The following is a 15,669-nucleotide window of genomic DNA, read 5'->3' as shown; positions in this document are numbered from 1 at the left end:
TGAAATAGAAAATGATTTAACAGTGAGGGTATATTCACTTACACAGTACCCAAACTGTTTTTATCATAGAATGGCTTGGATTGGAAGGGACCTCAAGGACCACCAAGCTCCAATACTCCTGCCACAGACAGGGCCTCCAAGCTTTACATTTAACACTAGATCAGGCTGCCCAAGGGATCATAATTACTACAGGTAAAAAAGGATTTTGAATTACTAAGCAATCTCTTTATCTATTCCATAAAAGTTATGTGATGAAGAAAAACCTAGAAGGAAGTAGGAAATAAAATCAAAATGCAAGAAAATTAAAAACAAACAAAACAAAACAAAAACAACATCAAAAGGACATGAGTAACTCTGCTGATGCTTGCATTGGGACAAAATCTAACTTTGTACTTCATGAAATTGTGAGGAAAACAATTATCCACTTATACTTGCCAACAGTAACTAACAGAAGGCTTTTAAAAATGTTTTGGAAATAGATGAGGAAGATACCACGGCTAGCAGATTTAGAAGAAGCATGCTCATTTCTCATAAAAATGAGTGAAATATTATGTAGAAATAAGCAATACTCTAAATACTCGCTGCTAATACTCAGCCATAACAAATACATTGGTTATGAAAATACCCTTATATGCAATTAAAAATAAATTAAAAAAATCAACATCACATCAGATACTCATTTCAGAATTAAGTACCTTAGCTGTGGACTTCACATTATGTTAGTCATTACTGAAGACAACATGAATTTAAATAACAAAAAAAGCCTAAAACTTCCCAAAATGAAAAACAGTATATAAAATATTTCTAAAACAGATCATAGAGAAATAAAGAAACAAGTGTCAGAGACAAAGAAAATTGCAACAATAAATCAAAAAGAAAAAAAAAGAAAAGGTTGTGTTTAAAGAGCATCAACTGAATTTACTTTAAAGGACTGCTCCTGTAGCCTCCTTACAGCGTGTTCTAGTACCAAAATAAACATTAATATTCTTATAGCGATAGTGTCATACCTTAAAAATGTAATACTCACATTTTGAAGGAGCTGCTCAAACCAATCATACCCTGTATCCCTACAAGCTGCCACCTAAAAGCAGTAATGAAAATATATCATTTAAAAGAGGTACCGGAAGAACTTCAGTAACAGACTACACATATTTTCTATGATATACGAATTGTATGTGATGAGTTTTTGGTAGCAAAGGGGCCATTGAGGAAGCTACCAAAAGCAGGAGCCCATCAGCTCTGCTCCATCAGTGACAGATCACAGGAAGCTCCAGCTGCTCCAAAAGGAATCTGCCACAGGAAGGTACTCAAGCAGTGAATAACAGTGGTTGCACCTTTTTTTGTATTTAAGGCAAAAACCTGCTGCACAGCACCAGCAGCTGAGGAAAAGGAATGAGAAAATGTAGATAGAAGCAGCCCTTCAGGCGCCAAGGGCAGTACAGAATTAGGGCAGGAAGTGCTCCAGGCATGGAGCTGAATTCCCCTGCAGCCCCTGGAGAGGCCCATGGTGGAGTAGCCTGTCCCTCTGGAGCCCATGGGTACCACACACAGCAGATCTCCACCTGCAGCCATGGAGGAGACCATGATGCAGCAGCAGATAAGGCCTGAAGGAGATTGCAGCCCATGGAGAGCCCCTGCAGAAGCAGGCATGGGTAGGAGCTGAAGCCTGTAGTGAGCAGCCTGCCGTGAGGCAGGTGGGGTGGGGGAGCTGCCATCTGTGGTGAACAGTGCTAGAGCACTGAGAACTGTGATACGATAGAGAACTGTGTTGGGACAGTGCTCGTAGAGCTGCCACCTGCAGGAAGGATCACTTCAGGAAGGATGGCATCCCACGGGTGAGACCTCACAAGGAAAGGGGGCAGAGTTACTATGAAGAATTGGTACAGAAGAAGAATTATGGGTTGCCATTCCCTGTTCTCCTGTTCCCTTCAAGGGGAGGATGGAGATGACGGTCAATGGGGGTGAAGGTGTTTTCAGTATGTTTTTAGTCCTCACTGCTCTGGTCTGCTAGGAACAAGCAATGAATTACACTAATCACCCTATGCTGAGTCTGTTCTCACCCACGTAGAGCAATCTCACTGTCCTTACTGAGACTCCTGAGGCCTCTTTTATTCTATTTTAGTCCTCCTCTTCCTTTGAGGTGGGGAAATGTGAGAGTAGCTGTGGTGGACTTCATCTGTCCATCAGGGTGAAGCTACCACATATGCGATGCTTTTGTGTCTTCGGAGATCAGAAGCAATTTTATGCATTTGCAAATATTTCTTATAATTTAAGCAGTTTCAGAATATTTTCCTGGCCATTGCAAATTTTGGTTTTGTAAAACATCTTTTGCAAATCAAAGCTTGACATATCAAAAATGAATATGTATACATACACATTTTTTATGTAAACAAACCAACTCATCATTAACATCATCATGCAGGTGCTCTAAAGTAGAATTATCAAGAAAACTAACTTCAGATGAAGTGAAAACCACCTGATATGTGGTTAATTACATATATTTTTCATTCTAAAAGACTACAGAAAATGCTTCTAAGAAACAAAAAACATAAGCTTTGCATACAATTTAATTCAAATTTGTATAACATACCACATCAGTGATGTTCAGTATTTTCCTAGTCATTGCTTCTTTGTCATGGTGTGGAGTTGGAGTAAACCACAGCTTCTGGAATGTCTCATTTACTAATTTCTGAAAGGAAGAAAAAAATAAGTCTATTTTGGTATGTAACTATTCGCTCATATATACACACATTAGACTTGCACATGACGTGTGCAGTTTCATGAGAGATTATTCAAAGTAAGTAAGAAAATAGTGGAGAGCAGACTCTTATCTCCTGGTAGTTATAGCAGCTTCTAAACAAGTACAAGTACCAACTGGTCACTGGGAATTAACGCTACAGAAACATTCTGTTACAAATTTCCTTCAATTGTTTGCATTCTTTGGAAAAATAAGTGAAAACAAGATTATGATTTCTACAGTAGAATTAGCACAGTGGAAGATTACTTCAGAGTTTCCAGCACAGTTGGATAAGGGGGAGTAGAGAGACAACCCAAGTCAAATTTACAAAGCAGGTTCCCTTCCAATGTTTTCTGATAATGGAAAAGGTGGAATGGAATGAAAGTCAGCTAAAATTATTCTTGCATTGCTTATATAGTTGTAAAACCTCTCCTGACCCACAGAGGCTTAAAAATATGTTGAATAGACAATGCTTCACTTTTCTGAGGTTGGTAAAAGCAGCAGAAAGAATAAGGTCATCCTTCTTTTTTTGCAGAATCTTGGATTCAGCCCCTAGTACTTTGGATCCTACATCTTGATTAACAGCCTCTTCTGAAAGCCATTTGACATTAATGAGTCTCAAGTGGTAAAAATACATGCTGTGACTGTAAAGTTGAAGATTTCTAATCCTACTGTAAGTTTGATGCACAACTACTACAGATGCATTCCTAATTATCTGGTTATTGTGAAAATTACATTGATGAGTTGAACAAAACCATGAATATCAGGTTTGTGATTTATCATTTAATATTAGTTTTCCGTCCTTCTGCATATACAATGCAGGAAGAGTAGAATGTGATCATTTAAAGAACATTTCAGGTCAAATAAGTGATTCACTTAATGTTCAGAATTAATGCAAGAGAAGCACACGCAAATACCCAAAATGATTTAGATGCAGAACTTCCTTATCCGGTTTGTTCCAATGTGAAGCAATAAATTTTGTCTTAAAACTTATTTTCTTTACAGAAAGTATTTTTATATGTCAGTTTCACTTGCTAGTTACTATTAGCAAACTAGTCATAAGTACTAGGCATAATATTTACAAACAAAGCAAACTCTAGAAAATAACATTCATCTTGAGGAAGATGCATTTTTTCTACCTTAATGCCTTCTTCATCATTGACTCTCCGGATCATTTTCACACACATCTCTGTAATTTTGGGAAACGTTGGTTGTTCAATGCAGATGTCCCTAAGTATCTTTATGACTCTTTTTCTGACACTGATACCAGTATCCTGTGAGGAGAAAAGTATTACTCTTGAAAACAAATCAGACAAGTGAATTAATTTATGAATGAAATTAACTAATATTTGAACATTAAGTGATTTGACTTGCAAAATGTATTTAGAAAAAAACAGTTAAAATAGTTTAGAGTGGACTTATGTAAAAGGTCAGCATAAACTTCTACCACATTATTTGCAACAATTCTAATGGGCTGGCTGACTGCCCACTATGCTGAAATAATTCCTCCATCTACAGACTGTGCTTTAAGAACTCATGATGTTGCAAACATGTAATTTCATTTCTATGGCTTGAAAGCTAGATGTAATGATGCTTTAACTATAGTACTGAAATACACAAGATGTTTTCATGCTTGTAAGCATATGAAGCTAGCTCTGAAGTCCCTCACAAACATTTTGTACAGCAAATGTGTTGTACTTGACTAAAAACTTGCCTGACATGGATGCCAAAAGCTAATGTTATCTCATAGTTAAAGTAACATTCTAATTTATTTGAACATCTAGACAAAAGAGAGCACTTTCTATAAAAACATTAACAGTTTTTCTTCCTTTTTTTTTTTCTTTAGATTTAATTACAAATGTCAACTTTAGATTACTGTGTTGTAGACTTTCACTAGTTTCCACTATCCTTCAAATGGCTTGCAGTGATCCACATCTCAGTCTTCAGAGATATGGAATAATTCTTCCTTAAACCCATAAATCCTGGTTCTGCTGCAGTACAGTTTTCTGCACATATTAAATTTTCTGAAGTAAAAAAGCCTCATCAGAAACAAGGATACATTTCACAAAGTTGCATGTACCAAGATGATGCTCCTCATTTAAAACAATAAGTTATAATTTACTTTTCAGGATCATAATTCTAAATCATTAAACATACAAACTCTGCTGAAAACAAGCTTCCCAATGTCATTTAATCATGAATATCTAAAGTCACCATACCAATATTCTTTCGATCAGCATGTCATAATACTGCTCAGCAAGCTGAGGACGACAGAGCACAAATCGGCCAAGCAGCTCCACAGCTGCTTCCCGTACACTGGTGGAGTTATCCATTAACCGTCCGTGAACACCTCGCTGCATATCCGGCTAAAAAGAACAGATTAAACAAATCCACAATAAGAAATAAGGATTTCTTTTAAGTGTGACAGATCTTACGTATATGCAAAATGGAGATTTCATTTTTACCCTGGCTAGAATACTGGGATCTACAGCAACAACCTCAGACAAACACTTCATGGCTTTTGTTCGAACAGCAATTGCATTTTCACCAAGTACACGCAGAATCTAACAAGAGAACAAAAATAGCTTCAGTTGCTTTAGGAAGATAATACACAATGCTTAACACAGGCAAAAAATGAAAAAGAGTAACATGCAAACTATATAATGAAAACAAGAATATCTGTCTACCAAAAACTGAATGTATCTTCTCATGGGTGTGAGTAAATGTTGTTCCAAGGCACTACCATGGCTGTTTGCTAGGACTGCTACATCCATATGACTAGTCCAAACAGGACTTATGCAAGGGCAACATGTTCATTCTACATCCCTTTACTTTAAACTCTAGTTTTGCCATTAACAAGCTTTCACAATTTTCATTTAAAACAGGAAGACTAGACGTGGACATTGTAACTACAACTGTCTCTGTATGCAAATCAACATAAAGTAGTGCAACCTAAGCCATTACTTAAGTTCAAATATGTCACCATGACAATACGTTATTCCTCTTCTCTCAGAAAAAGGGAAGAAATCACACTGGGTCAAACAACTTCCAAAGTAATACTAATGAGCCCCTGTGCAAATAAATGAATAAATTGGCTTATATTTTCAAATCATATGATGATACTTTTCATGGGTCTGCATTACCAAATGAACATGCATCTGACAGAAACTTTCTCAAATTCACTATGTGTACCCAATATAACGATTCTGTTGTATTCATACACAAAATAACATATGCACAGTATGACATATAACAGGCATGAAAGAAAAAGAGAAAGAAGCACTTATGCCATCAGTATGGAATATGAAAGAATGTGGTCAAGGCATGATAACTACCTGTACTCAACAATAAACAGATATTACTGCACACTACTCTGAAATTGTTTGGCATCAGAAAGAAGCTATGTTTCAATGTACTAAGAGTTCTAGCATGGTTTACCTGTGTTAAATAAATATCGAAGCTCTGGGCAAACGGCCTCATAGAGGCCAAGTAGCGAACAATCAAACATGCATCTTCATAGTCCACGGTATCAGAATAAATCCTGCAACAAATTAAATGCAATAACTAGGACATGCTTACTGAAAAATAATCTAAAACATCAAATGCATTTATTTGTGTATAAAGGTTAATAAAGAAACCAGCAGTACTGCAACTTACTTTAATGTACTGAACTGAGATGGAGTAGTTTTAATGATGCTGCGAAGAAACTTCTTGCGACTTTCTGCTCTGTGCATGATTTGTCCTGTGGTCTCAACATCTTTTGCATGATGAGTTCCTTCAGATGAATCCTCATCCTTCTGAGATTTAATTGCCTTCTCTGTCTCCATAGTTGTATCCCGAAACCACTGAGCTATATAAAACTTCCGAGAAAACTGGACAGATACAGGAGAACACATAGAAACAAAAACAACAGAGAGGGAAGAAGGAAATTAACAGGTTCATTCAAAGACTGAGTCTAATGCATCAACTGTGTTTTGGGAAAGACAATCAACAATAGACTTCAGGGTGACAATTGAACCGAAGCACTAATATGCATGACCAAAGGTCATTTTATTCAGTAGATATGTTATTGAAGTTAATTTTATATATACTCAACATCAGAAAACTGAAATTTACCACTAATGATGCATCAGTTTCAGTGTTCTCATCCAGATAATCCAACAAAGCCTTCTGTAGCTGTTGAATATCATCTTCTCCTCCTGAAGCCTGTCAGAAGAGAAAGTCAGCTATGAAACAGAACATCACTCAGCAGTAGTAATTATCTGACACCTTGCACATCCATCAATAAAATATAATGAGGTTCATTGTTTTCACAATTGCCAAACAGTTTTTCAAGGAACAACCTGTAAACTGCATCCAAACTAATTCAAACTTTGTGAAGTCATTGTCTAAAAAGGATTAAAAGCAGCATAGGACTGTTTTTAAAACAGACTGACGGGTCTGATTAATCCTCATTTTGTGATCTCATGCTTAGACTCCATCTCACTGAGAAAAAAAACTGAAATCATACAGGGTAGATTGACACGAGGTTTAACCTTTATAAGTCATCACCAACAATAAAACACAGAAACAGAACAGTGACATCTCAGGTGAACAAGGGATAAAAAGCAAAAAGTCAAATAAAAAGAAATATGAAAACACAGGTAATAATAAAAAACAACAATATCAAAGTCTGCAACAAATTATATTCAATCTTGATAATAAAACTATGATTTCTTACACTTCTTCAGTTATAAAACATTTTTCATCCTCAGCAATAAATCTCACAACTTAAAGTATCTTAAATTCAGCATGAAAAGCAGAGATTGAGAATTCTATCACAACTGCAACACATAATATAGCTTGAAAACATCAGCAAGTGGGAAAAGGCAGTTACCAGTTCACAAGATCAAGGCATAGGAGATATGCTAATGAAAAGCATCAACAAGTGTTCAAATCAACTTGTCAAACTGACACGTTTCAAATAAAAGTATCTACTATTTAAAAACATCAAAAGATAATAGATTTTCCCAAAGATCTAATTATATGGGTGAAGAGTCCAAACTACTGTAAACAGTCATATGCATTCATCAGTCATTGTGGAATATCCAGGTAATGGAAACGCTGAGGGAGCTGGGTCTCTTTAGCTTGGAGGAGACTGAAGGATGACCTCATTAATGTTTATAAATATGTAAAGGGTGAATGTCAGGCTCCTCTCAGTGACATTCAATGATAGCATAAGGAGCAATAAATGCAAGCTGGAACACAGGAGGTTCCACATAAACATGAGAGAAAACCTCTTCCATAGAAACAGGACACTGGAGCAGGCTGCCCAGAGAGGTTGTGGGGTCTCCTTTCTTGGAGACATCAAAACCCACCTGGACACATTCCTGTGTGACCTGGTCTAGGTGTTCCTGCTCTAGCAGGGGGATTGGACTAGATGATCTTTCAAGGTCCCTTCCAATCCCTGACATTCTGTGATTCTGTGACAGTTTAAATGCCACTTAAAATAGATTTCAGCTGCTGCAGTAGCTCCATTATTTCCTCTGTATTATAATAATAAAGTATGCTTTACTTCTGTAATTAACAACTTCACAGGGAGCTGATGCAAGAAAGGCACGATGATCTAAAAAACCCACAATTCTTATAAACCAAACACATTGCGTTCAGATTCCTGAACAATCACAAAAACTGATTCTCCACATGCCAGTTTTTTGATGAACTTTTTTTCCTCAGTTTTCTGTTCGTTGTTGTGACGTTAAACAAATCTCCATGGATTTCAAACATCTGAACAGATATATATATAACAACCCAGCTCCGTCCAACTGGCACGGGACTTCTCACATACCTGTTTGAGGATTCTAGCTATAGATCCTTGATCCATTTTGCTAGTGACTGCATCTTTCCTCAGTCTTGCAGCTACAGTTCCAAGATAGTCAAGTGATGCAACTCTTAAAGCCATTTCTGTTGATTTATTACTGAACTGATGAACCTAAGAAAAGCAGATTTAATAATAATTTAAGCAGCTGCGATTCTTCTCATGGTATTCCGTGCAACCTCATTATAAATTATACCTAACTTGCACCCTCGATTATGTCTCTTATTATCACACCACAGATACACACAACTCATTTTGTATTAGTTTTTTCCTTATTGCCTCTCTCTAAAAATAAGAACTGTTAGAATTTTTTAAACGTTGTACTTCCAAAAAACAACCTGGAGCAGATATCCTTTTCAATAGCTTCTAAATCACCATAAAACACCTCCCTCATTATTCACACAAGTATAATGAAAGTTACATTGTACTAGGAACAGGACCACAACATATTTTTCAAAAAAACCCAGTTCAAATCAGTTGTGAGCACAGATGACAGAAACAGTCATCAGATGTAGCTAGTTATACAGCAGTTTTTGGCTTTCCTTTCGGAAACTTCAGGACTATCTGGGTTCAACAGAAGGCTGGCAGAAGGTAGCCAGAAGCTGTTTGAAGGAATGATGGATAGGATAACTGAATAAAGGTTTGGAGTAGTGTGAAAGGATGTAGTTTACTGGGAAGTATCGGTGATAGGTAAACAGTCAGACTGGATGACCCTTGGAAGTCTTTTCCAGCCTTAGTGGTTCTATGATTCCATGAGCAACAGTATACCTACGACTCTTCCGAAGTTGTGTATCAATGATTATCTGACCTAAATTTTATTATCTATAGCAATAAAAGAAAATCCTTGAATGTTCTACATGCACCAACTATCAGAAAGCATTCCTGTAAGTAACTGGAGATGAAGTAAATAAGTCCTCATAGTCAAAAGCAACTTACCAATAACCTTCCTAATAAGCTAAGCAGCAACTCTGCAGCTGGCCATTCTGGTTTATTGACTGTGGAAAGAAGATCTTGAATAAAGTTCTCAAACAGAGGCCTGTAATCTTCTTCTCCTTGTTTACTACCACATCTGTTTAAAAGAAAATGCATTATGTAAGCAAATTTTAGAATCACCTTAGCTTTTCTCCTGATGTAAATGTAATCCCATCATTAACCAGTAGAAGAAGTTTAGTATGATTCTAAAAGGAAAAAAAAAGAAACAACCCACAGTAATATTAGCAGAATTACAGAACATTTTAGAAGTCAAGGATTAAGAAGAAGCTGTCTGGAGACTTCTAAAGTCTCCTCTGGAGGTTTTCAAAACTTTCCTGTCAACCTAGTCTAGAGAGCATCCTTTTGGAGGGAGATTGGACGGGATGACTTCCAGTGATCTCCTCCAAAACTTAGAATTCCGAGATTCTGTAAGTAAAAAAGATTTTAGGTTTCCTACATCTGGTTTCACCACTTCTATTTATTCACTTTTGGGCTTCAGATGAGTAACAGACTGCTGATAGAGATCCTACAGAAATATCAGACATTCTTACCTGTGTTTATTTTATGCACTTATTTTTTTAATTTTTTTTTTTTTTTGTAAGTAAGTTAGTTGTAACTTCAGTAGTAGATATTTAGCATTGATAAGTAATTAGGTTTATCCCAAGGTACAAGATTTCATTTGGAGTTGGTTTCATCAGTAGACTAAAGAAAATAAAAGTACTTACTTCTTAAGAAAAATAGAAAGAAAATTTTGTGCTGTTCTCATTGCTGTTTCATATGAGTTGGTAATAAGCACATCTTGATCCACCTAAAAATAAGAAGATTTATTAGTTCAGCACTTTAGCATAGACAGAAACATTATTGTCAGGTCAGCATTTTTCATCTATCAAATTATTACTGCAGACAAAATTACACTGCCTAATTACTGGACCACCATCACAGAATATAATATCCATGAAGACACAGTTATTCCTGAACCAAATAAAATCATGGAGTTCTTTGAAAATAACTTCCTTACTTTTTTGTTCAATTCTTCGTCTGAATTAGAATCTTTTTCCGCTGATGGTAAGTGCACTACACACTGTATAAGCTGCAGAACTAGTGCTGTTACCATCTGAATATACATAGGCTCTCCATCTGTGTCACTGCTATTCAACCTGTTAATATGAAAAGCAAAGCATTAACACTAAAATAAAACAAAACTATTTTTTTGTTCATAAACAAATTTAAGATTTTTTAAATTTTTCACCACCAATCAAAATCTGTATACTAGAAATTTAACTAGACATTAGAAAGATGGGAGACAGTCATTAGAAAGAGTGAAAGATCGGGTCTAGCACTATTCTCAAGTAAGAGAGAGGAGCTGAAACAGCAGAAATGACTATCAGAATATATCTGTAAAGCTCTGTAATAAGAAATCTACAGAAATATATACAAAATCAAAGAGCTGCATTCTAATAAGTTTATTGTGCATAATACACAAGAATATCAATTTCCAGTAAAGTATTAAAAAAAAAATCAACACATCAGACTGTGGCTATAATTCACTACCTCTGTATTATTTAATATAAGCAGAATATGTGAAACTCCTAAATAAGAGGAAATAGCGACCATGGGCTGTGTTGACTTCTACAGAGTTAGAACCACTGTACTTATCTCAGATAGCACAACAAACTATAAACTTAAAAATTCAATTGTGTCTTTATGTTTATATGACCAATGTGAATACAGTCCACCTCACACTTCTTCCCTTCTGAGTGATTTAACCTGACAAATGTTATAGTGTTCATCTACCCATAAATCAACACTACTTAGCAATATGAAGTGGTCATACTCTGACATCATTCTTTCCAAACTGTCAAAGCAATAACTGAGCACAAAAAAAACCAGTTACTCTTTATTGTTATTTTTGAGTACATATAGAGAAAAGATCTCTTCATATGAACTTTTTCATAAGCTGTTCCCTTCATGTCTGTAACCACAGATAGGAAATGCCCTTTAATGGACTACTGCTAAGGTTCTTCAGATAGCACAACCACTGCGGACTTGAGATGATTATTTCCTTCTGGAAAGGATCCCATTTAACTAACCAATTACCAATCAACCAATGATGGTCCCGTGCTTATTGTGCATTTAATATATGTCTTTGATGACTATAACAAAAGCAATATGAAATACTAGGCATAAGCATTAACTCACACTAGAATAACTCAAATGAACCTCAAAGTTTCACTGCATTTGGTTTTCCTGACTGTTCCTGCTAATCTACCCCGGATCAGCCATCCTATTTCATGAACAACTTGTCTCCAGAGGAAAGATGTATGCAAGCAAGATAGATAGGTAATACATTATTCTTCTAATTATTGGTCTGATAGGCAAGGAAGAAAGATGGATGTCAATCCAAACAGCAAATATTTTAAAATTAAAATTATCCATCAATTTGAACTGAAATCCTCTTCAGATGAAATGCGAATATGCTATTTAGAAGATACACAGTCGAAGTGAAATGAGAAATTCCTAAATGAAACTCATTCAAACCAGTATCAGTTTGAAATCCTGTAATGACTGCTTTGAGTATGACCTCGAAAAAGTTCACCCAAAATTAAGAAATTACATAACTCCATAGAAACAGAATCAAATATTTTTGAATCAAGATCCCCCTTGAATGCTACTAATGCTTGTTTACATCCTTGTGGCAAGACTATCAAATAGTTCAATTATTTCTGTATCCAAGTACAAGTACAATGGCATAAGAAACAGTGACTATTACATGGCAGATTAGTCAGGAATCTCCACTCTCTATGTAGAGATTTTGAAATAACAACATCTAAGAAACAGTAGCTTGTGAAGCTGCAGACCTAAATCACACATGTACAAAACTGTAAATGTTTACATCTACAACTTAGTAACCTATGTCAGAAATTACCTGAAGTTTCTCAAACTCCTCTTGCTAGTTGGCAGTCTTGCAAGAGAAGTGAAAATTTCTTCTAGTATTAGCTGTCTGTGTTTTTCATACCGGGAGAAGACCTATTGGACAGTTACAGCATTGTTAAAATATTATTGTTACATAAAATATGTAGTAATGTCCACTTCACACAAATTTGAATGCATACTTTGTTTTTAAGGCATTTATGTATTTTTTCAACTTGAGCATGTCATTGTAAAATACTAGATCTTCTTCAAATTAAGATTTTTAAAATCATCAAAAAACATAAATGTCTAATAACTGCTCCCAGAAGTACTATGTGCTTTAAAGTTTTTTGTTAACAATAGAAAGACATTGCACAGAAAAGTCAGGCAGTGTAATAAAAAGCTTTCAGATCCCAGTAGACAACACAAGTTCATGGCTTCATATATTAACATGAACACACACAGTTTTAGAACAGATCTGACAATCAGTTTTACTTTATATCTTAGTGTTTAATATTTGCCCGACATTAGACATTCCTTCAATTTATGGTCAAGATTGATGAGTTTGCTCTCCTTTTATCCATTCAGAATTCCTTTCTTAAATTCTGGTGCATGTGATCAAGATAGAATACTCCTACTCCTACACAGACATATACATGGCACTGCATTTTTCCTGAAATAATATTTTATTTGCTCCAGGAATTTTTCACATGTCCACCTCCTCCAAGAAATATGAACTTATGAAAGTGTCCTGTTATTCTCTAGTTTATTTCACTGCATAAATTCAAATCTTAACAAAGGAAATGAGAAATACCACATTGCTAAGTTTTCTTAGCAAGAGTGGACAACTAAGAGACTGGGGGGTTGTGTTTACAATTTAAACTACATAACCATAAATAAGAAAGTTCCTTGCTCAAGGTATCAGGAAAAACTTCTTAACAGAAAGGGTTGTTAAACATTAGAACTGGCTCCCCAGGGATGTGGGTTGAGTCACCACCACTGGATGTGTTCAACAAGTGTTTGTATGTGGTGCTCAGGGACATGATTTAGGGTAGTATGGTTAGGTTGTGGTTGGACTTGATGATCTTTAAGGTCTTTTTCAACCTGAGTGATTCTATGATTCTTCTATAGGAAGAAGTAGCTACTCTGCAAATAGCAGCAGCTCAGGCAAATTTAATACTGTTGCTAAATTGCGATACCAAACTCTAAAACTGTGAAAAAATAAAATCAGATTGAAACTCTACTTCTATACCAGCAAAAATACAGATGATGTTCTAATAATTGCCAGATGTACAGGGACATGAAATAGCAAATAAAAAATTACTTACTGCAGTCACTAATTTGATGGCACATAGCTGTAGTTCACTCACATTTTCTACAAAGAAAGGTGTTATCCCCATAGACGATACCTATCAATTAAAATAAATTATTATCAGTGTATTTGGCCAGAAAACTGATCTTCATGTAATTTTACAAGCAGCTATTCATTCAGCGGATAAGGGTTTCAGAAGTAAATATTACTTTATATTTGCAAACAGAACACAATCAGGTAAAGCTTTTCATAGGTGTACAATAAAAGCCAATAAACATGCGAACATTAAATGTTCTTTTTCTGCAGAAGAGAGCAAGAAGGAAACATACTACACAAAAGAGTACTCAGTTTAAAATTATCAATTAATTAAAATACTAGATTTCATATTTCACACCATTTACATAGCTATACTTCACACTTTCTCTAAGCAAAGAAAAAACTAAACAACAAAACTTCCACAACAGAAACTCCTCTGATAAAACGTACCTGAAGAATAGTTGTATCAGTAAGAAGTTGTATCTCTAGCAACTCTGACAAACTGCTGACAATATCACAAACTTTGTTATACAACATCACTATCACTCTTTGCTTGTGGGTGGAACACTTGGCACGTTTTGCTTTTGAACTTAAAAGACCACCTAAAAAAGTCAGAAATATTTTCATTATTTTTTTCAGTGTTTCAGTTGTGTCAAATACTAGAAAGATGACTGTTTTGTCAAGAAAACAAAGTAGCCCAAGCAGCTTTGTGAATTAAATTGTTTGCAGAAGGAAATATATTTAGCATCAGCAGCTGGAATTTAAACAACATTCAATTTTCATCATAGTTATGAATCGTGGAGCCAAGATTTTTAAAACAGTTCTTCATGTTGGATCTCCAGATCTGAAAACATGTTTATGAATAACACTTTGTATTAATTCAGATGATGTATGTGACATGAAAGAACTATCAATAGAGGTGTTGCATATAGAAATCTTCAGCGAATTATATCACTGTAATAATCATACAGTAGGTAGGGGGGAAAAAATCAAAGAAAGAACAATGTGAAAAGACTTCTAAAAATCATTTATCATACTAACCACCAAGAGGATCCACTCTATATACAGGGTCATACTGAGGATAGAGAGTGTTCTGCAAATGAAATTTTGTGTACTGAATAACTCTTTCTATTACGTCCTCAATATAAACAGCTTTAGGCATATTTGGTGATGTCATAATATTGATTGCAGTAAGACAAGCATCTGCAGATTTTGTTACTCTCTCCATTATAAGATCTCTCCATAATCTCTCCTCATCCTCAGTGTCATTGTTCTGCAACATACAAGAAAAACAGTTCAGCGTGAAGAAAAAGTTGAATTGCTATACAGTACATGGTAAGGGCAAACTTGCCATTTTAATATACTTTCATACAAGCACATTCCTTTTTGATACAAGAAAAAAAAGTTTTATAAATCAACTACAATTTGTTTGCTAGCAACACATTTGCAATCATACTTCTTACTAATTTAGAAGTCTACAGTACCCCACCATATTGTTCTGGTAAAATACAAAGAGGTTTCTCGTATATCACAGGGAAGCTCTATGAAGGAATACTGCTATATTCCCTGCTTAAGATTGGTGTTCCTTAAGCAAAAATAATTCATTTAGTTTTACTTCATGGCCCACACACACAGCTACCTGCTCTGACCTGCTCCAACAAATCTGTTTTTACCACTAGAGGGAACTGTCATGCAGCAAGACAGTTGCACAGAAAACTGGTGAGAAGGAGGCATTCCTCATAGACCGACTCAACTGTTATAGTGAACTTTCAACAATGTGTTTAAATCACATCTCATCAGACATACCCGTTTAGTTTTAGCACCAGGTACAGAATTCCCATATTT

The 15,669-nt window shown here is 35.5% G+C and overlaps 1 protein-coding gene across 7 annotated transcripts in view; it reads right to left on the bottom strand.

Annotated features, from left to right (window-relative positions):
• The window catches only part of NIPBL (NIPBL cohesin loading factor), a 135,317-nt gene that overhangs the window by 17,039 nt on the left and 102,609 nt on the right, over positions 1 to 15,669 (bottom strand). For all 7 annotated transcript variants that reach the window (XM_015848466.2, XM_015848465.2, XM_015848469.2 and 4 more), the window contains 16 exons: positions 14,866 to 15,097; positions 14,275 to 14,426; positions 13,805 to 13,885; positions 12,493 to 12,593; positions 10,585 to 10,723; positions 10,292 to 10,374; positions 9,531 to 9,663; positions 8,565 to 8,708; positions 6,854 to 6,943; positions 6,395 to 6,609; positions 6,176 to 6,278; positions 5,203 to 5,301; positions 4,957 to 5,103; positions 3,877 to 4,011; positions 2,591 to 2,689; positions 1,028 to 1,081 (listed from right to left, as the gene is read on the bottom strand). In XM_015848466.2, coding sequence (XP_015703952.1) covers positions 1,028 to 1,081; positions 2,591 to 2,689; positions 3,877 to 4,011; positions 4,957 to 5,103; positions 5,203 to 5,301; positions 6,176 to 6,278; positions 6,395 to 6,609; positions 6,854 to 6,943; positions 8,565 to 8,708; positions 9,531 to 9,663; positions 10,292 to 10,374; positions 10,585 to 10,723; positions 12,493 to 12,593; positions 13,805 to 13,885; positions 14,275 to 14,426; positions 14,866 to 15,097 — 2,007 coding nt within the window. The remainder of the gene's footprint in view (positions 1 to 1,027; positions 1,082 to 2,590; positions 2,690 to 3,876; positions 4,012 to 4,956; positions 5,104 to 5,202; positions 5,302 to 6,175; positions 6,279 to 6,394; positions 6,610 to 6,853; positions 6,944 to 8,564; positions 8,709 to 9,530; positions 9,664 to 10,291; positions 10,375 to 10,584; positions 10,724 to 12,492; positions 12,594 to 13,804; positions 13,886 to 14,274; positions 14,427 to 14,865; positions 15,098 to 15,669) is intronic.

Source organism: Coturnix japonica, chromosome Z, assembly GCF_001577835.2.
Source record: "Coturnix japonica isolate 7356 chromosome Z, Coturnix japonica 2.1, whole genome shotgun sequence".
Lineage (NCBI taxonomy): Eukaryota > Metazoa > Chordata > Aves > Galliformes > Phasianidae > Coturnix > Coturnix japonica.
Note: the sequence above shows the minus strand (reverse complement) of the source record. Positions and strands in the feature narration are given on the sequence as shown.